General features: G+C 45.8%; 1 protein-coding gene across 4 annotated transcripts in view; it reads right to left on the reverse strand.

Annotated features, from left to right (window-relative positions):
* The window catches only part of LOC135537715 (rhomboid-related protein 3-like), a 61,760-nt gene extending 37,935 nt beyond the window's left edge, over positions 1-23,825 (reverse strand). Inside the window, exons 1-3 of one of the 4 annotated variants that reach the window (XM_064963756.1) lie at positions 23,417-23,825; positions 22,658-22,810; positions 22,097-22,120 (exon numbers count right to left, since the gene is read on the reverse strand). In XM_064963756.1, the coding sequence (XP_064819828.1) occupies positions 22,097-22,120; positions 22,658-22,777 (144 nt within the window). In that variant the 5' untranslated portion in view covers positions 22,778-22,810; positions 23,417-23,825. Of the gene's footprint in view, positions 1-22,096; positions 22,121-22,657; positions 23,394-23,416 lie in introns of those variants that run through there. The other 3 variants (XM_064963749.1, XM_064963763.1, XM_064963762.1) reach the window with 3 other exon arrangements.
* Between the last annotated feature and the right edge of the window lie 1,263 nt (positions 23,826-25,088).

Here is a 25,088-nt window from a genome sequence, read left to right on the forward strand (position 1 = left end):
TATGGGAAAGACAAGACTCCATTCCATTCACCCGGACAGCATGAAAAACCCACCATCCAATGCTCCCAATCTCCAACCCTTTCCAAGATCTCCACCTAGTCCTCACCCACCCCTTCCATTTCAAAATAACACCTCATGATTCCTGCTAAGGGTGCTCCTGCGCTACGCCATTAGAAAAAAGGTGTTATCTTGAATCTAAAAGGGTTCTTCGGTTGTCCCCATAAGAGAAACCTTTTTGGTTCCAGGCTGAACCATTTTTGTTCCATGTAAAAACCCTTTCCACAGAGGGTTCTATATGGAACCCAAAACATTTCTACCTGGAACCAAAAAGGGTTCTCCTATGGAAACAGCTGAAGAACTCTCTTGGAAGCCTTTTTTTCTAGGAATGTAGCCTACATACTTAATGAGTGTTTACTCTAAGGCTTCCTTCTCTCTCTTCCTGTACCTTTTCTCTTCTACGTCAAAGGAAAGTGGATTTGGGTCCACTCTCCTTCTGCCATAATCATCTCTTCACACAATAAGCAGGAAAATAACAAGTTAAAGTGGCCACCCTTCAGCACTTCTACTGGGGTACAATGGAATCTTTTTTAAATTTTATTTAACTTGGCAAGTCAGTTAAGGACAAATTCTTATTATCAATGACAGCCTAGTAACAGTGGGTTAACTGCCTTGGGGATTTGAACTTGAAACCTTTCGGTTACTAGCCCAACGCTCTAACCACTAGGCCACCCTGATGGAATAATAGTCAAGAGAAAAAAGGAAAGACAAAAAGAGAGAGAGAGAGCGAGCGAGAGAGGAAAAGACAATGTGTGTGGGAGACAAGGACTTTCTGTCTAATGAACGTGCACATGGGTTAATTTAATGGACGAGGACTGTCTCTAGACCTGTGAGTGTGGGAAATGTCAGGTCAAACTGTGTTAGGACAACCCCCAAACTGATCAGTAGGCACCAAATGAAAGAAAACGGAGTAAAACATGGAGGGACCACATGGGGTTGTTTTGCTACATTGCGCTTTAATAAACATGACCCAGGAGAAGGATACATTGTCTGACAGTATAGTCCACCAATCTCCTTCCCCCTTCAGTATTCTATCCATTCCTACCAGCCCCTGATTAAAGAAGGAGAGACAGACAGACCGCCCCTTTCTACAAAGACACAGCATCATTATCTTCTTTATTCCCTGGCTGGATGGGAAGTGAAAAGAGATAGATTAGCCTGGCCTGGGGATTGCTTTCTCTCTCCAGGTGAACTCATTCACTCTCCTCCCTCTTTCATTTGAATCTCTTTAAAAGCCAAAAAAGGCTGATAGGATTCATAACTCTGCATACAGTCCAATTTACTGTCTGAAATGGTTTTTCAGACCATGAACCTGTGATCTTTCTCTTTCCTCTCAGAGCTGTACAAGGGTAGTACATCGGTTTATTAGCTTGGTCCCAGATCTGTTTGTGTTGTTATGCCTGACGACCATAAGAGTCGGCAAGACAGCAGATATAGATCTTGCATCAGGCTATAGGTTTTTTGGTAGTCCTGTTTTGGGCTATGCTGCAAGCTGAGGGGTGAGTGACGTGCCTTTCTGTCTGGGGTAATGGATGATGGCTGGGTGTGTGTCGCCTCGCCCAGTTGGTCTTTTAGCACTGGGCTGTCAGTGTGTTTGTGTGTGTGTGTGTGTGTGTGTGTGTGTGTGTGTGTGTGTGTGTGTGTGTGTGTGTGTGTGTGTGTGTGTGTGTGTGTGTGTGTGTGTGTGTGTGTGTGTGTGTGTGTGTGTGTGTGTGTGTGTGTGTGTGTGTGTGTGTGTGTGTGTGTGTGTGTGTGTGTGTGTGTGTGTGAGTGTGTGTGTGTGGGTGTGTGTGTGTGTTGGGTTGAGTGTTTTAGGCTCTCTCATTCATCAGATCACTCTCATCAGGCTCCACCCGAAGTGTGTAACCTAGCAACACTGCCGTGTTACATGGACATGTGATGACTTCACCCTGAGGGACAGGTCACAACCAGGTACAAGTCACTCCCCATGGAGAGGGGTTGAGATGTCAGAGTCTCTGGTATTACACTGTTCTCTGGCTGTTACATAGCCTAGCAGTTAAAAGCATTGGGTCAGTAACCGAAAGGTCGTTGATTCAAACCCCCAAACTAGGTGAAAAATATGTTGATGTACCCTTGAACCAGGCATTTAACCCTAATTGCTCTGGATAAGAGCATCTGCTAAATGAATACGATGTAAAACGTAATACTGTATCCCTGAAAAACTCTCGCATCTTGATCTCTTCCTCTAACCCTGAACCACATTCATATTACACCAACAGGTGTCATAACCCCTAATCCAATCACATCTAAACGACATCATTGCCTGGCTGTAATCATCCAGCGTGTAACTGGGTCGGCAACCAAAACAAGCAGGGATTTAACAGTATCAATAGGCCTAATCAACAAGTAGAAAATTAATTAATCAGTTCAGTATGTGATCCATCCGTCCACTATTTCCAACCAGTAGCCCCAACCTGTACAGCTAAAGACAGCCAAGATCTATCACTGGGAGTGAGATGACTTTTCGCCCACTCCTTGTCCTCCTCTCAAAACCCTGACGGCAACAATACTTAATTACCGTCTTATTGCAATGAGACATGTTCTTGGTTCAGTTATGGGGGCTGAGGCCTTAAACAATACACACATACATGCACACACACACATCATAATGGCTGCAGACTTAGTGTAAAACAACACAAAACAAAGAGGCTGGGGGGGATCAAAATGTAACAAACTCCTGCTTGGTTGTTAGCTGGGGGCTAGAGGCCAGTGTGCGTGTCTGTGTGTGTACGTGTGCGTGTGAGCGTGTGTAGCAAGGCTATATACAGGGGGTACAGGTACAGAGTCAATGTGCAAATGTGCGGGGGCACCGGTGTCGAGATAATTGAGGTAATTATGTACATTTTAGGTAGAGTAATTAAAGTGGCTATGCATAGATAATAACAGAGAGTAGCAGCAGCATGGGGGGGGGAATGCAAATAGTCTGGGTGGCCATTTGATGAGCTGTTCAGGAGTCTTATGGCTTGGGGGTAGAAGCTGTTTAGAAGCTTCTTGGACCTAGACTTGGCGCTCCGGTACCGCTTGCCGTGCCGTAGCAGAGAGAACCGTCAATGACTGGGGTGGCTGGAGTCTTTGACAATTTTTAGGGCCTTCCTCTGACACCGCCTGGTATAGAGGTCCTGGATGGCAGGAAGCTTGGCCTCGGTGATGTACTGGACCGTACGCACTACCCTCTGTGGTGCATGGGGTCTGAGGTCGAGCAGTTGCCATTCCAGGCAGTGATGCAACTGGTCAGGATGCTCTCAATGGGGCAGCTGTAGAATCTTTTGAGGATCTGGGGACCCGTGCCAAATATTTTCAGTCTCCTGAGGGGGAATAGGTTTTGTTGTGCCCTCTTCACGACTGTCTTGGTGTGCTTAGACCATGTTAGTTTGTCGGTGATGTGGACGCCAAGGAACTTGAAGCTCTCAACCTGCTCCATTACATCCCTGTCAATGAGATTGGGGGTGTGTTCGGTCCTCCTTTTCCTGTAGTCCACAATCATCTCCTTTGTCTTGATCACATTGAGGGAGAGGTTGTTGTCCTTGTACCACACGATCAGGTCTCTGACCTCCTCCTTATAAGCTGTCTCATTGTTGTCGGTGATCAGGCCCGTTGTGCCATCAGCAAACTTAATAATGGTGTTGGAGTCGTGCCTGACCGTGCAGACATGAGTGAATAGGGAGTATAGGAGGGGACTGAGCACGCACCCCTGAGGGGCCCCAGTGTTGAGGATCAGTATGGCAGATGTGTTGTTACCTAGCTTAGAGGGCACTATGGTGTTGAACGCTGAGCTGTAGTCAATGAATTGCATTCTCACATAGTTGTTCCTTTTGTCCAGGTGAGAAAGGGCAGTGTGGAGTTCAATAGAGATTGCATCACATGTGGATCTGTTGGGTCGGTATGCAAATTGTGGGTCTAGGGTTTCTGGGATAATGGTGTTGAAGTGAGCCATGATCAGCTTTTCAAAACATTTCATGGCTACAGACGTGAGTGCTACGGGTCGGTAGTAATTATACAGGATACCTTAGTGGTCTTGGGCCCAGTGACTATGGTGGTCTGCTTGAAACATGTTGCTATTACAGGCTCAGAGGGAGAGGTTGAAAATGTCAGTGAAGACACTTGCCAGTTGGTCAGCACATGCTCGGAGTACATGTCCTGGTAATCCATCTGGCCCAGCAACCTTTGCGAATGTTCACCTGTTTAAAGGTCTGTGGAGAGTGTGATCACATAGTCGTCCGGAACAGCTGATGCTCTCATGCATGTCTCAGTGTTACTTACCTCGAAGCGAGCATAGAAATAATTTAGCTTGTTTGGTAGCCTCGTATCATTGGGCAGCTCTCGGCTGTGCTTGCCTTTGTAGTCTGTAATAGGTTGCAACCCCTCCACATCCGACGAATGTCGGAGCCGGTGAAGTACGATTCAATCTTATTCCTGTATTGACGCTTTGCCTGTTTGATGGATAGTCGGAGGGCATAGCAGGATTTCTTATAAGCTTCCGGGTTAGAGTCCCGCTCCTTGAAAGTGGAAGCTTTAGCCTTTAGCTCAGTGCAGATGCTGCCTGTAATCCATGACGACGTCCTTGTTGCACTTATTGATGAAGCCAGTGACTGTTGTGGTGTACTCCTCAATGCCATCGGAAGAATACTGGAACATATTCCAGTCTGTGCTAGCAAAACAGTCCTGTAGTTTAGCATCTGCTTCATCTGACCACTTTTTTATAGACCGAGTCACTGGTGCTTCCTGCTTAAATTTTAGCTTGTAAGCGGGAATCAGGAGGATATAATTATGGTCAGATTTGCCAAATGGTGGGTGAGGGAGAGCTTTGTATGTGTCTCTGTGTGTGGAGTAAAGGTGGTCTAGAATTTTTTCCCCTCTGGTTGCACAATTAACATGTTGCTAGAAATTAGATAAAACTGATTTAAGTTTTCCTGCATTAAAGTCCCCGGCCACTAGGAGCGCCACCTCTGGATGAGGGTTTTCCTGTTTGTTTATGGCGTAATACAGCTCACGGAGTGAGGTTTTAGTGCCAGCTTTGGTCTGTGGTGGTATGTAGACAGCTTAGAAAAATACAGATGAAAACTCTCTCGATAGATAGTTTGGTCTACGGCTTTTCATAAGATACTCTACCTTAGGCGAGGTAGAGTATCATATGTTCACCAGCTGTTGTTTACATAAATGCATAGGCCCCCATCCCGTGTCTTATCCGAGGCTGCTGTTCTGTCCTGCCGATAGAGTGTATAACCCACCAGCTGTATGTTCTTAATGTCGTAGTTCAGCCACGACTCTGTGAAACATAAGTTATTACAGTTTTTAATGTCCCATTGGTAGGATATACGTGCTTTCAGTTTGTCCCATTTATATTCCAGTGATTGAACGACAGCTATCAGAATGGGTGGCAAGGGCAGATTAGCCACTCGTCACCTGATCCTCACAAGGCATCCCCATTTCTTTCCGCAAAACCTACGTTTCCTTTTTTCAGCGAATCATGGGGATCTTGGCCTGGTCGGGCTTCCGTAGTATATCCCTCGCGTCCGACTCATTGAAGGAGTACTCCTCGTCCAATTTGAGGTGAGTAATCTCAGTTCGGATGTCCAGAAGCTCTTTTTAGTCATAAGAGACAGTAGCAGCAACATTATGTACAAAACAAGTTACGAACAACGCGAAAAGACAAACAAAATAGCATGGTTGGTTAAGAGCCGATAAGACGTGGCCCTCCGGCGCCATCTTACATTGTAGCCTATGTGATGATTGCAGAGACCCGTTTTCTCACTGCAACCAATAATGTAGTTTTCAGTCCCCTAGCGATTCATATGGGAGCGTAAGAAACAATTATCAAATGGCACCCTTTTCCCTACATAGTGCACAACCACCAATGGACCCTAGTCAAAAGTAGTGCACTATATAGGGAATAGGGTGCCATTTGGAAAGTCGATTAATCTGCTGGGGAGCTAAATATATAGCATGAGAAGTTAATGGTAAAAGGACCCTGTAGTTTATAGAATAGAATAACGTATTCTATACTTAATCATGTTTATTTCTCTCCTCTAACTGAACTTCCATTGTCTTACCAAGAGTTGCTGTCTGAATATCTTTTTACCTCCGCTTGATACGCAGTTCATTCATCTTGGTGGAAAAAGAAAAGTGGCAACTGATAACAGAATTTACTTTTCTCTGTTTCGAATTCTCTGTTAAGTCTTGGAGCATTGTGGAGATCTCAGGTCTGTTATTCTGGGAAACCCTCTCGGTCCCCCCTCTTGTTTTGTCATCGTCATGGTCACCTCGTCGGCTCAGCACATGCCCAAGGTGATCGACAGACAGTGCTTAGCTTTCACTTGGACCGCCGGGCTGTCTCCTCTTACATCTCTCTGACTCTATCTTTCTCTGTGTCCCTCTTCCTCTCTCTCTCTCGCTCTCTCTATATGTCGCATCACTGATGTGAACTGGCCACCAACAGGTATTGCTTAGCCTTCACAGCTTCAGTGTGATGGTGACTCCACAGTGCTCTTTCTCACCTGGACAAAAGGAACACCTATGTGAGAATGCTGTTAATTGACTACAGCTCAGCGTTCAACACCATGGTGCCCACGAAGCTCATCACTAAGCTAAGGACTCTGGGACTAAACACCTCCCTCTGCAACTGGATCCTGGACTTCCTGACAGGCCGCCCCCAGGTGGTAAGAGAAGGCAACAACATGTCTGCTACGTTGATCCTTAACACCGGGGCCCCTCAGGGGTGTGCACTTGGTGTCCACATCACCAACAAACTATCATGGTCCAAACATACCAAGACAGTTGTGAAGAGGGCACGACAAAACATTTTCCCCCTCGGGAGACTGAAAAGATTTGGCACGGGTCCCCAGATCCTCAAAAGGTTTTACAGCTGCACCATCGAGAGCATCCTGACCGGTTGCATCCTCACCTGGTATGGCAACTGCTCGGCATCTGGCCGTAAGGGGCTACAGAGGGTAGTGCGATCGGCCCCGTACATCACTGGGGACTAGCTTCCTGCCATCCAGGACCTGTATAATAGGCGTTGTCAGAGGAAAGGCCATAAGGCCACTTCTCTGCTACTGCACGGCATGCAGTACTGGAGCGCCAAGTCTAGGACCAAAAGGCTCCTCAACAGCTTCTACCCCCAAACCATTAGACTGCTGAACACGTCATAAAAATCTCCACCAGACAATTTACATTGACCCCCCCCTTGTACACTGCTGCTACTCGCTGTTTGTTTGTTACCTATGCATAGTCACTTCGCCCCCACCTACATGTAGAGATTACCTCAACTAGGCTGTACCCATGCACACTGACTCGGTACCGGTGCCCCTTGTAAATAGCCTCGTTGTTGTCATTCTTATTATGTTACTTTTTATTATTGCTTTTTATTTTAGCCTTCTTGAACTGCACTATTGGTTAAGGGCTTGTAAGTAAGCGTTTCACGATAAAGTCTACACTTGTATTCGGCGCATGTGGCAAATAAAGTTTCTATTTGATTTGATTTAATGGTGTGGAAGCGTTCTGTAGCGTGAGGCAGATTGATGTACAGCTACACCCCCTGGACAGGACGCTCGTCTGTCATAGGGCCTCATGGTTTGTGTTCTCATATCTTGACTGAAGGGTGTGTCTAATGGTACTGAGGTCATGAACCATTGCGTGTAGGAGCTCTACACTGCCCTACCAAGCAAAAGGGCAGTAACTGCTCATTGAGTGTAACTGAGAAAAATGTCTTTAAAAGTATCTTCATTGTTCAGCCTGAGTTGAAGGCAGATCACAGGAAATCTGTTGTTTTGCTATGAGGTCATGTTTTATTCATATTGACCCTGACCTCTGACACAGTAGTTACTGTCTTCTTGCTTGGTACACCCTCTGGAATACGTTTCCATGACGATTATTTTTTTTACGCAAACTTGTGTTCATAAATGTAAGTATTCAGACCCATTGACTTTTTCTACATTTAGTTACGTTACGGCCTTATTCTAAAATGGATTCAATTGTTTTTTCCCCTCATCAATCAACACACAATACCCATATAATGACAAACCAAAACAATTTGTTAGACATTTTTGATAATTTATATATATTTTTTAAATACAATTAATTACATAAGCATTCAGACCCTTTACTCAGTACTATGTTGAAGCACCTTTGACAGCGATTACGGCCTCGAATCTTCTTGGGTATGATGCTACAAGCTTGGCACACCTGTATTTGGGGAGTTTTTCCCATTCTTCTCTGCAGATCCTTTCAAGTTCTGTCAGGTTGGATGGGGAGCGTTGCTGCACAGCCATTTTCAGGTCTCTCCAGAGATGTTAGATCGGGTTCAAGTCCAGGTTCTGGCGGGGCCACTCAAGGACATTCAGAGACTTGTCCAGAAGCCACTCCTGCGATGTCTTGGCTGTGTTCTCAGAGTCTTGTCCTGTTGGAAGGTGAATCTTCGCCTCAGTCTGAGGTCTGGAGCATCAAGGATCTCTCTGTACTTTGCTCCGTTCAGCTTTTCCTTGATCCTGACTAGTCTCCCAGTCCTTGCCTCTTAAAAACATCCCCACAGCATGATGCTGCCACCACATGCTTCACCGTAGGGATGGTGCCAGGTTTCCTTCTGACGTGATTCTTGGCATTCAGGCCAAAGAGTTCAATCTTGGTTTCATCAGACCAGAGAATCCTGTTTCTCAAGGCTGTCATCCTGGTAAGCGTGTAATTAGAAGCATCTGAGAGCCTGGGAACTGTGGATTCCTTCCTGGTTTACTGGCTTTACCACAGAGGCACCGAATTCTGTACATAGTGCACTTTATTTAACCAGAGACCTATGGACCATGTTCAATAACACAACACTTTTGGGAAAAGGGTGCAATTTGGGACGTTGTCACAATATAAGAACTGGCACGTCTCATCAAGGTTGCTGTCAAGGAGTTACCTTGAAAGTGTCAATATGAGTTTGACTATGAGGTCTGATATAAAGTTGTGTGGTCTTCGCTTCTATGATAGTTTGAATAAGAAGATTTTAGGCCTACCGTGATTTGATTATGACATTTTGAGGAGAATGTGTCTGCCAAGAGGATGTTTCACACCAACGCTACAGATGAAGGGATACCTTATGTGTTGCTTGGACACTGTGGTCTTGCCTTTACATTTTAGAAAAGTGTTTTTGTGGGAAAAGCCCGACAGATATATGTCCTTGAATGAAAGTTTGGGCACAAGGTCATCTTTCATTTCACGGTTGTGGCACTCATCTTCTCATTTTATCCTCAGCTTCTTCCCAACGTATCTGTGAGAAAATGAAACCAGTCACGAAGATCATCATTTATCTTGGACTTTTATGAAATTCCTGGGTCTCAATATGAGAGGCTACGGGGTTGAACCTCATGCTGCTATAGCCCACAGTCTAGCTGTGGAGACCTTCAGCTGTTCTGGTGGTTGCCTATAGGTCATAACTCTGCTGAGCCCCATGGAAGTTAGAACCATTATCATACCCCCCCAACTCTTCTCCCCTTAAGTTGCAATTCTGGAAGTTTCTTTCAACCTTTGGGCCGAAGTTTAACTCCCTTTTACCTTTAAAAGAGAGGCGTTCTGGTAGGAGAGAGGAGGAGAAAGTGCTCTGTGCTCCCTGACCTTTTGGGATTATGGTAATAGGATTATTAAATAGAGGGTGATCCACACCCTCTCAGGCTCTCAACCAGGCCACCTCAAATCAGGAGACTGACTGACTGGCTTATTGTTATGGGTGGAGAAAAAGGCCCAGGTGGACAAGCAGCCTGTGAGTCACCACCAGGGCTTTGAACGAGGGCATCTGTTTCCCCCAGTTGATGTTGTTTTCCCTTTCTCCTCCTCTGCGACTTTATCCAGGGGGGGTAGTGTTGCTTGAGATGTTGACGGACAGTTGAAGGCTCCCACTCCCTGCCCAGATGGCAACCTTTAAAATGTCACAGACAGAGGACCCCACCCCACCGATCACCACCTCCCTCCTCCCAATCCCAAACCCTCTCCTACGTTTTTTGTAGAATTTAAATCAGACCCCCCTGAGGGCAGCCCCGGGCCGGGTCCATTTCCCCATTAAAGACCATAAATCTCTATGGTGAATGGAGCCGCCGCCCCGTCATAAAAAGGGGTCAGTTTAGGGCGACCCCCAGAAAGAAGGACTGAATAGAGAGAAAAACAGACAGAGAAGGCTCCCAAAAAGAAATGTTTCTCCCTCTTTTTGTTCCCTCGTTCTCGGGAACGGCCTCAGAATGGCCTCTGATGGCGGTTGCTGTAAATGAGGGCTTGGCCCGCTGGTAATGAGGGTTTCTCACCCCAATGTTATGTGGAGATTTGTCTGAAGAGTTTTATGACCTCCTGTCTTTGTCTCTGTGCTGACCTGCCCATGCCCTGTGTCTGAACAACATGGACTCTCCATCACCCTCTCTTTCTTCTTCCACAACTTTTCTTTTGTAGGTGTATGTGTGTATGTTTTTGTGTATGATGAATAAGATGTATCTGTGTGTGTGTGTGTGCATGAATTAGTCATCACATGTGTATGTGTGCGCATATTCCACACACTCCTTTCAGACTCAGGCGATTGGGAGGGTGGGTAAACTGTTTAGGGCGATTGGGGGGGGTGGGAACCTGCTGAGGACCACTCACCCAGCTGTCTGCTGCGTGAATCCCTGTTACCACAGGAGCCCTGGGGGCAAAGCAAGCACTCTCCTCCTTTTGATTCCCCCTTTCGTTCTCTCTGTTCCCCCTTTGTAGTATCTCAGTGTTCAGCTATTGTTATTGTCTTAGTTTTTTCTTTAACCTGCCTTTTTGTTAAAGGGCTTTTAAGTAAGCGTTTCACTGTAGAGTCTACACCTATTGTATTCGGCACGTGTGACAAATAAAATGTGATTTGATGTGTCAGCCAAAGCAGGAAATAGTGCTACTGAGGTAGAATACGGAAGATACAGACCAAGTATGAGTCTCAGACGAGGAGTGTTGAAAAAGGGTCAGTTTAGCATTTTAGAGTGGGTTTGTGAGTGGGAGGAAAAGGTCTGTGAGTGGGAGGAAAAGTTGCTGCAGGAAACGCCAACAAACTTAGATTTTCCAGCCCCTCGCTTTATTGAATCTAAACCGCAAGCTGTCCTCACTGCAACACTAGTGGAGACAAGGGAGGGAGACAATACACACAGCTGGACGGTGAGGCGTTTTAAAGGGGACCGCTTCATGGCCTGGTGAACACAAGGGAAGTATTCAGCTACACTGGTTTGAGGTTTAAATTAAAAGCACACACACACACGCTGGTTGAGTGTTTAAATGCATAATGCTGCATCGTGAATGTTACGCATTAACCCGTCAGAGAGAGAAACATCTGTAGAGGTTTTGTCTGCAGCCTCTGTTTGTCCGTGTAGTCAATTTAGACTCAAGAAAGACTCAATTGTTCTACCGAGGGAGAAGATAGAAGAGTTCGATATTGGAAGATGTTGAGTTGTATATGCATCACAGCCACTAATGGGAAGTGCTTGAGTGAGGATGGGAGTTCACCACATGGATGGGTAAACATAATGTTTATTGTTGCAGTGTCAACAGTCCACCTGCAGGGCTTCGGTGTTGAACCAGTAGAGTTTGAGGTGCAGGAATGTGTCACAGAGACAGACCTGTGTGTGTGTGTGTGTGTGTGTGTGTGTGTGTGTGTGTGTGTGTGTGTGTGTGTGTGTGTGTGTGTGTGTGTGTGTGTGTACGTGTGGTCGCCAAGGCATTCCTAGTCGATCACCAAACATTTCTGTAAATAAAACAACGATAAAGCCTTGCCAAAGACAGTACAGTACGACTATAGGATAAAACTGCTCCTCCAATAGAAACCCCGACCACACTTGTAGGCCAGCTAAGCTCATGTGCAGAAACAAGTCGTTGGGTCTAATGGTCGTCTCGCTCCAAACTGCACACCTGCAGGCCATCAAATCAAAGGCACTCCTTTGATATAAAGTAGTTGTTAATTATATATGTTTTTTATGCCTTTTTCTCCACAACTTTTGTGATATCCAATTGGTAGTTACAGTCTCGTCCCATCGTTGCAACTCCCCTATGGACTCGGGTGCGGTGAAGGTCGAGAGCCATACGTCCTTTGAAACCCGACCCTCCTTAGCCACACTGCTTCTTGACACACTGCTCTCTTAACCCGGAAGCCAGCCGCACCAATGTGTCGGAGGAAACGCCGTCCAACTGGCTACCGTGTCAATGTGCATGTGTCCGGTCCGCCACAGGAGTCGAACGGCTCTCGACCTTCGCCTCTCCCGAGTCCATGCGGGAGTTACAGCGATGAGACAAGACTGTAACTACCAATTATATATCACGAAGAGGAAAAGGCGGTAAAGAAAAATCAAACTTAAGTGATCTTGACTCAGAAAAGGTTGGTTACCACGGCACTAGACCTTTTGTCTCACCTGAACCCCAGTATAACTGGTCCATAACCCTGATACACACACTCACAAACACACACATTCACAAGAAACACACACAAACCCAATGAGTAAAACGTAGAAACTCCAACAAACAAAGACCACGGAAAGACTTTGGCACAAAAGGCATGAAACCCACACATACTGCAGGCCCCCAAGCGTTTAGAGCAGAGTGGTGGGTCCCTGCCAGGAGAGGACTCTCCCAGTATAGTATCCCTTGTAACCACAACCTGTGGGAAGGTATCACAGTTTCAGCCATAAGGAATGAATGGATCTTAGTGTCTTTGATCCCAATAGATCTGAGTGACAAGCTGAAATAGGAGCCGTTTAGCACCTCTGCCTGCTCCCAGGTTCGGGGAATCTTGATGGGTATGTCAAGAGTTTCTGTGGAAACAGGGGAATTCACAAAAATATTGCAGACATTGCAGGGTAGGTTCTACTACTGTACTCAGCGTATTGGGCTAGACTGGGAGCTATGAGTGACATGTAAACTTGCTCCCACAGTCAGAGAGAAATGACAAAGATGAACTTTCACCGAGTGTAAAAAGGGAATGATATACTGAGTGTAATAAGTCGTGTTAATAAAAAGCCAGAGGATGTCACTTACAGGATGTCACCCCATCAGACCCCTGCAGTAACCTACTGATGTGTGTATAAACGTACTCAAGCGGCGGTGAACTTAAGACAGCCTGTAAGTGGATGATGGGCACTCTCCTCTCCTCAGCAATGTTATCCACTTCACTGTGGAAACCGAAGCCAAATCGGCCGAAAAACTAAACAGGGAGAGAGAGAGAGAGAGAGAGAGAGAGACAGGGGGGAGAGGAGAGGGAAAGAGAGATGACACAGGGTCTCTGACAGCTGGCGTGTCTCTACATCCACACAGTCACACACACAGTCAAACACTCTCCCTAGAGTACCATTCACTGGCATCGATTCCACCCTGCTGACCCCTTCTAACGGATTAACATATCGAAGACAAACTTAGGGACATACTGTATGTACACACAGTCACACACACATACACACATAAATACACATTAAACAAACATGTGTTGTACACACACACACACTCACACACACACACACAAACAGAGGGAACCACCCTGCACCATGTGCACATAGCATTGAACCATCAACAGATACACGTTCATTTTGTGCTGCCATCTTTCATCTCTCCATGTGTACACACTGCAGTCCGCAGCCAATTATGACTGAAGCAGCAGCACATCTTTCTGTCTATCGACAGATCGACAGGCGGTGGAGGGGCTATTTATAGCGCAACATTAGAAGAGCTGCTCACAACTTACTGACTGGAACTCCCTTTCATTAGGGAAATAAGGAAATGTATTTAAAGCATTTAGAGACTAGCAAGAGAGACGCAAGCAGATTGGGTCTCTAAATAAAAAGCATAGAGATTATAGCCTGCATATAGACTGATCTATCTCTATGATGAAAACCTCAACACTGAGAGAACAGTGGTTTAGGAGGGGCAGAGAGGAGGTATGGCTCAACTAGCATCAACACAGACAGACGCAAGTTGGCGGAGCTAACAGGAAGTAAACACCTAAATGCTGAGAGTAATGGGATGAGAGAGGACGTGTGGCAACCCTACAATCAGACCAGGGCCACCATTTTGGCTCAAACCCAAATCAGTACCAGTTACCTGGACTGTTGACAATCAACCCTCTGAGTCATGACACTGGAGAGGAGAGGAATGACAGGGTTGAGAGGCTGGCAGCTGTACCATGTGGTGACCGAGTAAGTGGCGCTAAACAAAAGATGCCCGAAATGATGGCTGCCTGCCTTCCTATTCTGTCAATGGCAGCCACGCTCCACTTCACATGCTCATTGACACATACAACAGCATGAGATAAAGAGCCCAGATTGAGAGGCACACACACACACACACAAACTAAGAACAGGTGGGTCCCCACTCCGATCAAAGAGCATTTGACTGGTTCATGTCCCCAGTTAGTTGTAGCGTATAATGTGACAGGATCCTGGTTAAACTGGATGTGTGTACATCAGTGGAGGCTGCTGAAGGGAGGACGGCTCATAATAATGGCTAGAATGGAGCAAATGGAATGGCATCAAACACATGGAAACCATGTGTTTAATTAGTGTATTTGATACCATTCCACCCATTCCGTTCTGGCCATTACCATGAGCCCGTCCTCCCCAATTAAGGTGCCACCAACCTCCTGTGGTGTACACTGTGTGCCCATGTGAAAAAGTCTTAATCCCCATAATTCCCTCTGTTCTGGACGCGTGCCTGTTGGCGTCTTAACAGGCCAGAGGCAGGCAGAGCAGGATTGTGTGTGTACAGTACAGTGGCACATATGTCAACACAAAGGGTACAGTGTGGGGACGACTGGCCATTGTGGGGACACACAGGGAAGGCAGATGGGGTAATAATGGGATTGGGGCCTGTAGAACAAGTGTTATCACACAGCACTCCTTCAACACAGGTTCTCTCTGTTACTGGTCAATGGTTCAGTCACAGTCTGTACCATAGAAATATCATCTGTAGATAGGGCTGGGAACTGCTGTATAGATTCTATTTCTATGGTATGTACTCTGTGTCTCAAATAAGATGGTGTTAAGAGCTTTTTTTTAAAGTCATTCAAAGGTCAGCCAGAGAGTTGTAACATTAGCAAGCAGGGTAGCCTCCATGTGTTCCTTCACCCATGAGTTCCAAACCATTTGCATCAGTATACGGACTTAATGTTCCACGCCTGGTGCTGACTTCATCTGGGCACTTCCATGGGAAGGTAAGAGGGGGTGTGACTAATGGAGACATTCCCATCCCAGATAATGACTGAGTGTGTACACAGTCTGGGTTGTACATAGAAATGTGTCAGCGCAACAAGCAAGAAACACAATAAGCTCCTACTCCCTCTCCACCAACCACTGAGGAAACAGAATGAGGTGACGCAACAAATATCCACTATAACATTTGTAATGCACACTGCACTGCCTTACACAGTCATCAAAATAAAAACAAATATCCCTTGGGTCATCTTTCAAGGGAAAACACCAACTTGTTTGTTTCATTTTTCCTGCTCCATCCTATTAATAACAACAAGCCCTTAATGCATTCCTCCTTACATTGTCCAATCCTGGAAAACAAGCTGAAAATCTGTGAGGGAAAGACACAAATACTCAGACTGTTTCTTCTTGAGTGGTTTCACCATCATCACTAATCAGGCCAGTAGTGTGTGTGCACGTGTGTGTGCACGTGTGTGTGCGTGTGTGTGTGTGTGTGTGTGTGTGTGTGTGTGTGTGTGTGTGTGTGTGTGTGTGTGTGTGTGTGTGTGTGTGTGTGTGTGTGTGTGTGTGTGTGTGTGTGTGTGTGTGTGTGTGTGTGTGTGTGTGTGCACGTGTGTGTAGTAGTAGTCTTCATTCCCTAGTATGTTTAAAGATTCTAGATAGGTAACACAAATCAGAGCTATCATAGGTTTATTATCTTATTTCCTGGTTGAAGAGAAAGCACTTTCACTGCAACAAAGTCCTCTCAGGGGACATTGTGGGAACTGAACAGAGCACACAGCACTTTGATTAAAACACCAGCCTGGGAGACATGTAGGTATGTGCCCCAAATGGCACCCTATTCCCTTTACAGTGCACTACATGGGGAATAGGGTACCATTTGGGACAGAATCTAGAAAGAGGCGTTGGCACATGGGCCATCTAAACAATCTGCGTGATGTGGACGGACAGTTTGTGCTCTCTAGATGACAAAGCAAAGAATTATGGGAACATCCCTGTATCATATTACTTGTGACCCAAATGGTTCCCTATTCACTAAATAGTGCACAACTTTTGAACACTGCTCTGTTCAAGATTAGTCAACTATATAGGATATATGGTGCTTATGGGGTACAAACTTTGCCATTTATGAAGTAAACATCCAACGAGAAGGCCTATTCCTCCATTTATGAACTAAACATCCAACGAGCAAGGCCTATTCCTCCATTTATGAACTAAACATCTAATGAGCAAGGCCTATTCCTCCATTTATGAACTAAACATCCAACGAGCAAGGCCTATTCCTCCATTTATGAACTAAACATCTAACAAGCAAGGCCTATTCCTCCATTTATGAACTAAACATCCAACGAGCAAGACCTATTCCTCCATTTATGAACTAAACATCCAACGAGCAAGACCTATTCCTCCATTTATGAAGTAAACATCCAACGAGCAAGGCCTATTCCTCCATTTATGAAGTAAACATCCAATGAGCAAGGCCTATTCCTCCATTTATGAAGTAAACATCCAATGAGCAAGGCCTATTCCTCCATTTATGAAGTAAACATCCAACGAGCAAGGCCTATTCCTCCATTTATGAAGTAAACATCTAACGAGCAAGACCTATTCCTCCATTTATGAACTAAACATCTAACGAGCAAGACCTATTCCTCCATTTATGAACTAAACATCCAACGAGCAAGGCCTATTCCTCCATTTATGAACTAAACATCTAACGAGCAAGACCTATTCCTCCATTTATGAACTAAACATCTAACGAGCAAGGCCTATTCCTCCATTTATGAACTAAACATCCAACGAGCAAGACCTATTCCTCCATTTATGAACTAAACATATAATGAGCAAGGCCTATTCCTCCATTTATGAACTAAACATCTAACGAGCAAGGCCTATTCCTCCATTTATGAACTAAACATCTAACGAACTAAACATCCAACGCAAGACCTATTCCTCCATTTATGAACTAAACATCTAACGAGCAAGACCTATTCCTCCATTTATGAACTAAACATCAACGAGCAAGAACCTATTCCTCCATTTATGAACTAAACATCCAACGAGCAAGACCTATTCCTCCATTTATGAACTAAACATCCAACGAGCAAGACCTATTCCTCCATTTATGAACTAAACATATAATGAGACCTATTCCTCCATTTATGAACTAAACATCCAACGAGCAAGGCCTATTCCTCCATTTATGAACTAAACATCCAACGAGCAAGACCTATTCCTCCATTTATGAACTAAACATCCAACGAGCAAGGCCTATTCCCCTCCATTTATGAACTAAACATCGCACTGCGAAGGATTAATGACCTGGGAAATACGGAAGGACTATCAACTGTCCATTTATGAACTAAACATCCAAATATCTAGGACAAGACCTATTCCTCCATTTATGAACTAAACATCCAACGAGCAAGACCTATTCCTCCATTTATGAACTAAACATCCAACGAGCAAGCCGGACCTATCAAACGGCAAAACTCCTCCAAAATTGAGGCGTGAACTGCGGGCCTCTGTCGGAAACGGCGTCAGACGGAAGGCCATGAGGAAAACATTCTATAATGATCTGAGCTCCATTTATGAACTAAACATCGACAACCGTAAGAATAACTGTCTTCCCCGCTGAAGACCTATTCCTCCATTTATGAACTAAACATCCAACCACCAGAGCAAGGAAGCCTATTCCAGAGTCCATTTATGAACTAGTGCTTGCTTTACCTGCCTCTCAATTCCCCAGACAGTCAACCCGACAACACGCCCCTCAGGGAGAATCCCAAGACCTCAGAAGAACTGAAGAGACGAGATAAAGCATCAGGTTTGGTGTTTTTGAGCCATTTATGAATTAAGTCTAAACATTCCAACGAGCAACCACTGGCCTATTCCTCCATTTATGAATAAGCGATAAACATGGACCTTGCCGTCAAGAGAGCGCTGAGCAAGGCCTCAACAACAAACTGTCTAGAGATGTCAGGTGTAACAAGAATAGATGCGGATGTAAAACGATTCTTAAGAAGATCAAAAGCTCCCTGGGCCGGACCACTCCATTTATGACCTGACCCGAAATAATGACATCCCCAGAAAGCGCTGCAGCTCGACGCGTGACTTCGGGCCAATCAATTTGGATGATCCATCTTAATGCCCTCACATCGGAACCGAAAAAGGGACAGAGCGGCAAAAAGTGCACTTCTCAGCCTTCACATTTCTCCAAAAGGCGCTGGAGGACCATTTGAATGAACGGTGAAAAAATCAGGATATCATCCAAAAAACAAAAATGTTCAGCATGTCTCTCAGGACGTCGTTAACTAGTGCCTGAAAGACAGCTGGAATTCAAAGTGCCTAACGGAGTGTTAAACGCCGTCTTCCACTCGTCCCCCCTCCCTGATGCGCACGAGATGGTAGGCGTTACGAAGGTCCAATTTGGTGAAAAACCTGGCTCCCTGCAGGATCTCGATTTTCTTATGTTATGTCATTCTAAATCATCCAACCCGTCCTTCTTCTGAACAAAAAAAAACCCCGCAAGGAGGAGGAGACCTATAATCCTCGAGAGCCTTTTCGGGAGCCGACAGAGAGTATAATCTATAGTTCCAATCAATACTACAGTCATACGACCGGTGTGGAGGGAGGAAGTGGCCTTGGATGAACACCGTCCTCTCCTCCGGCACCCCTGTCAAATCGCCAGGCTCCTCCTGTGAAGAAGAGACAGAGGAAACAGGAGGGATAGCAGACATTAAACAGGTTACATGACAAGAAACATTCCAGGATAGGATAGTATTACTAGACCAATTAATAGAAGGGTTATGGCGCACTAGCCAGGGATGACCCAAAACAACAGGTGTAAAAGGTGAACGAAAAATTAAAAAAGAAATGGTTTCGCTATGATTACCAGAGACAGTGAGGGTTAAAGGCAGCGTCTCACGCTGAATCTTGGGGAGAGAACTACCATCTAAAGCGAACAAGGCCCTGGGCTCCCTAACTGTCTGAGAGGAATGTCATGTTCCCGAGCCCAGGTCTCGTCCATAAAACAGCCCTCCGCCCCAGAGTCTATCAAGGCACTGCAGGAAGCAGATGAACCGGGCCAGCGGAGATGGACCGGAAAGGTAGTGCGTGATCCAGAAGGAGAGGCCTGATAGTTGCGCTCACCAGTAGCCCTCCTCTTTACTGATGAGCTCTGGCTTTTACTGGACATGAGGTGACAAAATGACCAGCGGAGCCGCAGTAGAGACAGAGGCGATTATGATTCTCCGTTCCCTCTCCTTGGCCGAGATTAGGCTCAGCATCCGAGCCGGCGGGGGAGGGTGGCAGTGATGCGGCAGGTGGCAGTGATGTGGAGAGGGGAGCAACGGAGAACGTGAGCTCCTTTCCAAGCTCGGCGACGAAGATCAAACCGTATGCGAATAGCGAGCTATTAAGGAGTCCAGACTGGAAGGAACCTCCCGGGAGAGGATCTCATCCTTAACCTCGACGTGGAGACCCTCCAGAAAACGAGCGAGCAAAGCCGGCTGTTCCAGTCACTAGAGGCAGCATGCGAAACTCAATAGAATAATCCGTTATGGATCTATTCCCCTGACATAGGGAAGACAGGGCCCTGGAAGCCTCCTCCTCAAAAACCCGTATCATCTCCTCCTTAAAGTCCTGATACTGGTTAATACACTCAGCCCTCGCCTCCCAGACTGCCGTGCCCCACTCACGCGCCCGTCCGGTAGGAGAAATAAAGCTCCTGGATGTTGGGCTGGAGAGAGAACACCACATCACACTGAGTGAGGAATGAGGCGGCACTCAGTGGGCTCCCCATTTGTTGATCCTGGGCTCCGGAGACTCGGAAACCCTGGAAGTGGGCGGTGGATCGAGGTGGAGTTGGTGAACCCGTCTTGTGAGGTCGGAGACTTGGACGGCCAGGGTCTCAACGGCATGTTGAGCAGCCCTCCTCGTGTTCCTCCCTGGATCTCGAGGCGGAGTGAAAAGGGTCCCCGAACTGGGTCCATTCTTGGTCTGATTCTTCTGTTATGAACTTGAGTGAAGACCCAAGCGGTTTTAACAGAAAACAGAGTTCTTTAATAAAAACAGGAATGGCATAAATCCTCTTCCAACGTAGTCAATGGAACAACAGTTTGCATTGACCTGCCATGCAGACTCCGACAGGACACAAGGTGGAAGCAACGACAGCCCTGAAAGTAGCAGGAACAGAGAAAGAAATAGAGACCTAATCCAGGTTGAGCTAGTTAGGGGAAATGAAGAACAGCTGAATGAGAGACAGAGAAGGTAACCTAAAAAGACCAGCATGAATGAACAGACATAACAAGACAGACACATTTATGAACTAAACATACAATGAACAAGACCTATTCCTCCATTTATGAAGTAAACATCCAACGAGCAAGGCCTATTCATCCATTTATGAAGTAAACATCCAATGAGCAAGGCCTATTCCTCCATTTATGAACTAAACATCCAACGAGCAAGGCCTATTCCTCCATTTATGAACTAAACATCTAACGAGCAAGACCTATTCATCCATTTATGAAGTAAACATCCAATGAGCAAGGCCTATTCCTCCATTTATGAACTAAACATCTAACGAGCAAGACCTATTCATCCATTTATGAAGTAAACATCCAACGAGCAAGGCCTATTCCTCCATTTATGAATGTCCAACTATTCAATTTTTTTCAGTCATCCAATGGTTGCCAGTAAAAATCTCCAATTTCTGGTCCACCATCCACCCTATAATTTATCTTCCTTAGTGTCCACTGTGAGGAGCTGAGTGATCCTAAAGGTCAACATTTCCAATGTATGACAAATGGAAGGGGTCATTTAAGAGGTGGACGGGGGAGGGAATAAAAGAGTGAAAGGGCATTTGTAGCTGCCAGACTGGACAGCATCCCCTTCTATAGGCTATATTTGGTTCTCCCCCCGCCCCCCTCCCATCTAGTCTGAAGGCCACTTGAGAATATTCAAAGCGATGCCGAGCCGCATAAAGGCAGTGGATTGAGAGGCCCGCTTAATGCCTGTCCACAATGTATACCCCCCCACACACATATATATATACACACACCAACGACCCCGAACCCCTTTTCACGTAATCCCATGAATCCCTAGCCAGTCCTCCAGAGCCTGAAAGAGCGAGCCTGACACGAGCCTCTGACTTCCCCCCCTGTCCCCCTCCCTAACCCCCTTATACTTCCTTTGTCCCCCCCTGGGGGACCAGGAGTGAGTGTGGGGCCCACCGACCAGGCTGGGGCAGGCAGGTGTTGAGGCAGCTCCATGGGATGGAGTGGTGGGAGAGAGGGTGTGCGAGTTGGGGGGGGTCTGGTTTTCCATCTGTCATGCCAACCTGATGGCCTGGGCATAACACACACACACACACACACACCCTTGTTTGTCACTGTGGCCGCCGACATGACAGCCCACAGGCGGAGCAACGGCAACTGTAACCAGGATTATGTATTGCTCTAAATGCATTTGGGAGGGTCGATGTCAGGAGGACTGGAGGACTGGAGGAGGAAAACACCCAACACAACCTGCTTGCTTCTTTTATCTGGTTCTCCGCCTCCCATTCCTCGGGCATCAAGGGCTCAACTCACCGCCACCACAGGACTGACAGGAGATAGACTTTATAATAATGTCACAGATAGTTGACTTGCTATTCCATGACTATTGGGTGAAGATCAAGGTCAGTTCATAAGTCACAGTTTTAGTACTAAATGCGGTAGCAATAAAGCACATGTTAACTTGTAACAAGTTAAAGTTCGGACAGCAAACAATTCCTCACATAAAACGACAGGTAAGTTGACACCCTTCATGAGTGCGCATGCAACAGAGAGAGTCTGTAACACAACGACGATACATACCTTGTCGAACAGAGATTTCCATTGCTGAGATAGGGAAAGAGGAAAGGAGCGGGTAGGGAAGGAGAGAGAGAGAAAAGAGGAAAGCAAGGGTTTCAGAGAGAAAGGTGCCATTTAACAGATAGACACACCTGTCATTAAGGAGTGAAGTCAGCAGGTAGCCTACAAGAACTGTCCTTCATTCAATGAATCAATATAATTGAACAATTGAAGACATCATCAATTATGTATGGTAGTAGCCATGCTATGCCTGCTCAGTTAGCTGTAATGAACACATATTGTCAATGGATTGTTGACTGTGATGATATAATGACTATGGTCTATGTATGAGTCTATGAAGCTGTCTGAGAATGGTCGCTGGCATATTAATATTCGTAGCTTACAACCATCACACAGTATAAAAAGTGCAATATAAATGTGTTATTATTTGAATTGTCTTGTTAAATAAAATATATTCGCTACTGTAGAATACACCGTGGGAAAAACGTGCCTTTAATGTGATTTTCTGTATTGGGATGAAATTTAAAAACGCTGATGACAATATGAATATGGCTCCAGACTTACGTCCTCTGGAGCCACGGGAAGAACATCGATACTCTCCAGCACTTCTATCTCGTCTCCTTCCGCGTTCGCCGCCACTGCTGGAGAGGAATGCACCGGCACGTCCCGAGACGCGTCCGGCATCGTCAGGCTGCGGCTGCCCCTCTCCTCAATGCACTACTGGGCGATTCAAAATGAAATCCTTACCGACAAATAATATCCATTCTCTGCTATTTGAGCCACATTACGCACATAATCCATATTTGAGAAATCACCAAGCGAGGCTAATTAATCAACGCAGGTGTCTCAAAGACAATCGGGCATCCTTATTCCAACCCTGATCCTTTGCGGCTATTTAGAAAAAATGTATTAGCCCGCAAAATAACATCTATCCTCCGTTTGTTCACAAGCTCATTGAAGAGAAAATATATGTTTAATAGATCCACGCACAGAGCAAAAGTTGAGTGCCGAGTTGGGTGTCTGTGGAGTGCGCATCTGCGTCTCGCCACTCCGAGCGACAGTGTGTGTGTAACAACTGAATTGGGGGTGTGTGTCCACTAAGTCCTTCTCCTATTTCATACGACAGCCCACCTGCACCTCAGTCCAGCTCTCTGTAGACAGACACGGCATTTTTCACTGCCAAAGTACTGAAATCTCATTGGGACGGACAGGCAGACAACTATCCAAGTTGACAGCAGTGATTGTTAATTCCAATGTGACTCACCTGAAAATGAAATAGAATAGAGGTGTGTGTGGCAATAATTAATGAAATTGGCTACTCACTTCAATAGTGAATAAGGTAAGACGTCATGGTGTATTACAAGGAAATAGGCATAGTTGGAAAACCCCTCAGCATAAAACAGCATATAATGCTACTCAGTCTACGGCGCAAAAAGCAGCATGGGTAGCCTAAATGTCATGGCAGTCCGTCACGGAACACTGACTCCAAAGATGTCTAGTCTACCGTCAAAAAGTCGCGCAAGTGTAAATTCAGGTGCGTCATTGTACCCTCGCAGTTGTTTACAGCGACGCAGCTCGGTCAGCTGCCCAACCCCGCTGTCTCAGTCAGCAGCCTCTAGGAACACACTGACTCCGCTCCCGGAGTTGGATCGGGACCAGCCGGCACTCTGGCAGTGTTCAAGCCGGTAGGCAAGCAGGCAAGCACCTTCGGCTCAGTTGCACTGTCGCATGCATACATGCCTCCGGCGCAGGGAAAGGTGGATTTTTGGCTGCGAGCTGAGAACACCACCCACAACCACAGAAGGCTTCGAGGAACCCCGGTTCACACCAGCTGGCTCTCACTCTGGTACTTTATCACGTTATGTCATCAGATAGACAGTGCGCACATGTGACTCAGCGGGTAGACTTGGCTGAAGAGGATCCAAATTCAACACACAAATGTGGGTGTGGGCTATTCAAATACACAACATAGTATTCAGACAGTGGAAGTGCCTGATACGGATCTAATTCAAAGAGGGACAATTCTATCCTGTAATATTTCCATCCAACATTCACTGAAAGGGTGGTGAATTCAATCATGAAGCATCGCACTGGTCTACTATGATAGTCAGTTTAGGACACTTATGGTACCAAACACTGTTTTACTTCTCTTTTCACCTTCCTTCCCCTCTGTATCTGGGTGGCAAGTTTGGTGAGGTTGAGGAGGGTAATAAGGGCCTGTAAATTCCAGGTTGTGTTTTAGGGTCATAAACAAACCCTCCCCTGCAGTCCTGCAATGACAATCAGCAAAATGATGGGTCTTCCATTCCAGAGGACCACCTACCCATTATATATAATCACTTCAAACAAACCATTCATTTAAGATCAACCTGTGTGTTTTGTGTTGTTTGTGTGCACATGCATGTGCTTGTATGTGCCCACTTGTGTGTGTAAGTTATTTTGTGGCTGTGGGGTGCAGCTGCTTTTGAGTGGGCTGGTAGCACTGTAAAGAGATTGTATCTCTCTCACAAAACCTCCACATGCTATTCGATAGTATTACCATGGAAACAATATGGCCATAGGTTATTTTTAACCTTATGGGTCTTGTGACACATACACAGCACTTTTGGATGAAACTGCAGCCAACAATGTTTTAACAGCGAAATCCTATACTACCCGTCCTCAACTGGCCTCAAAACGCTTCCTCCGAGAGAGGGCGAAGCTGTTGGGATGCCATCTGCAGTCAGCTGTGCAATTACCATGTTTGAGATCACAATTAAAATAATCTCATCACCCAGAACCACATCTCAACTACTCCATACGTATACTGAATGTGGGGTCTTCATTTCTAATGACTTTTCCGATTACTTTAGCCTAACACTGCTGTGGTTTCCATTCAAACTTCTACTTAGATCATGCTCACTTGAGTATCACCGTCCGATAGCCTTGGCTTAACTAACCCATGAGCAAAGCATTCCAATCCCCTGCTGGTTGCACATACTGAAATCTATGCAAT

The sequence above is a fragment of the Oncorhynchus masou genome, chromosome 5 (genome assembly GCF_036934945.1).
Source record: "Oncorhynchus masou masou isolate Uvic2021 chromosome 5, UVic_Omas_1.1, whole genome shotgun sequence".
Classification (NCBI taxonomy): Eukaryota; Metazoa; Chordata; class Actinopteri; order Salmoniformes; family Salmonidae; genus Oncorhynchus; species Oncorhynchus masou.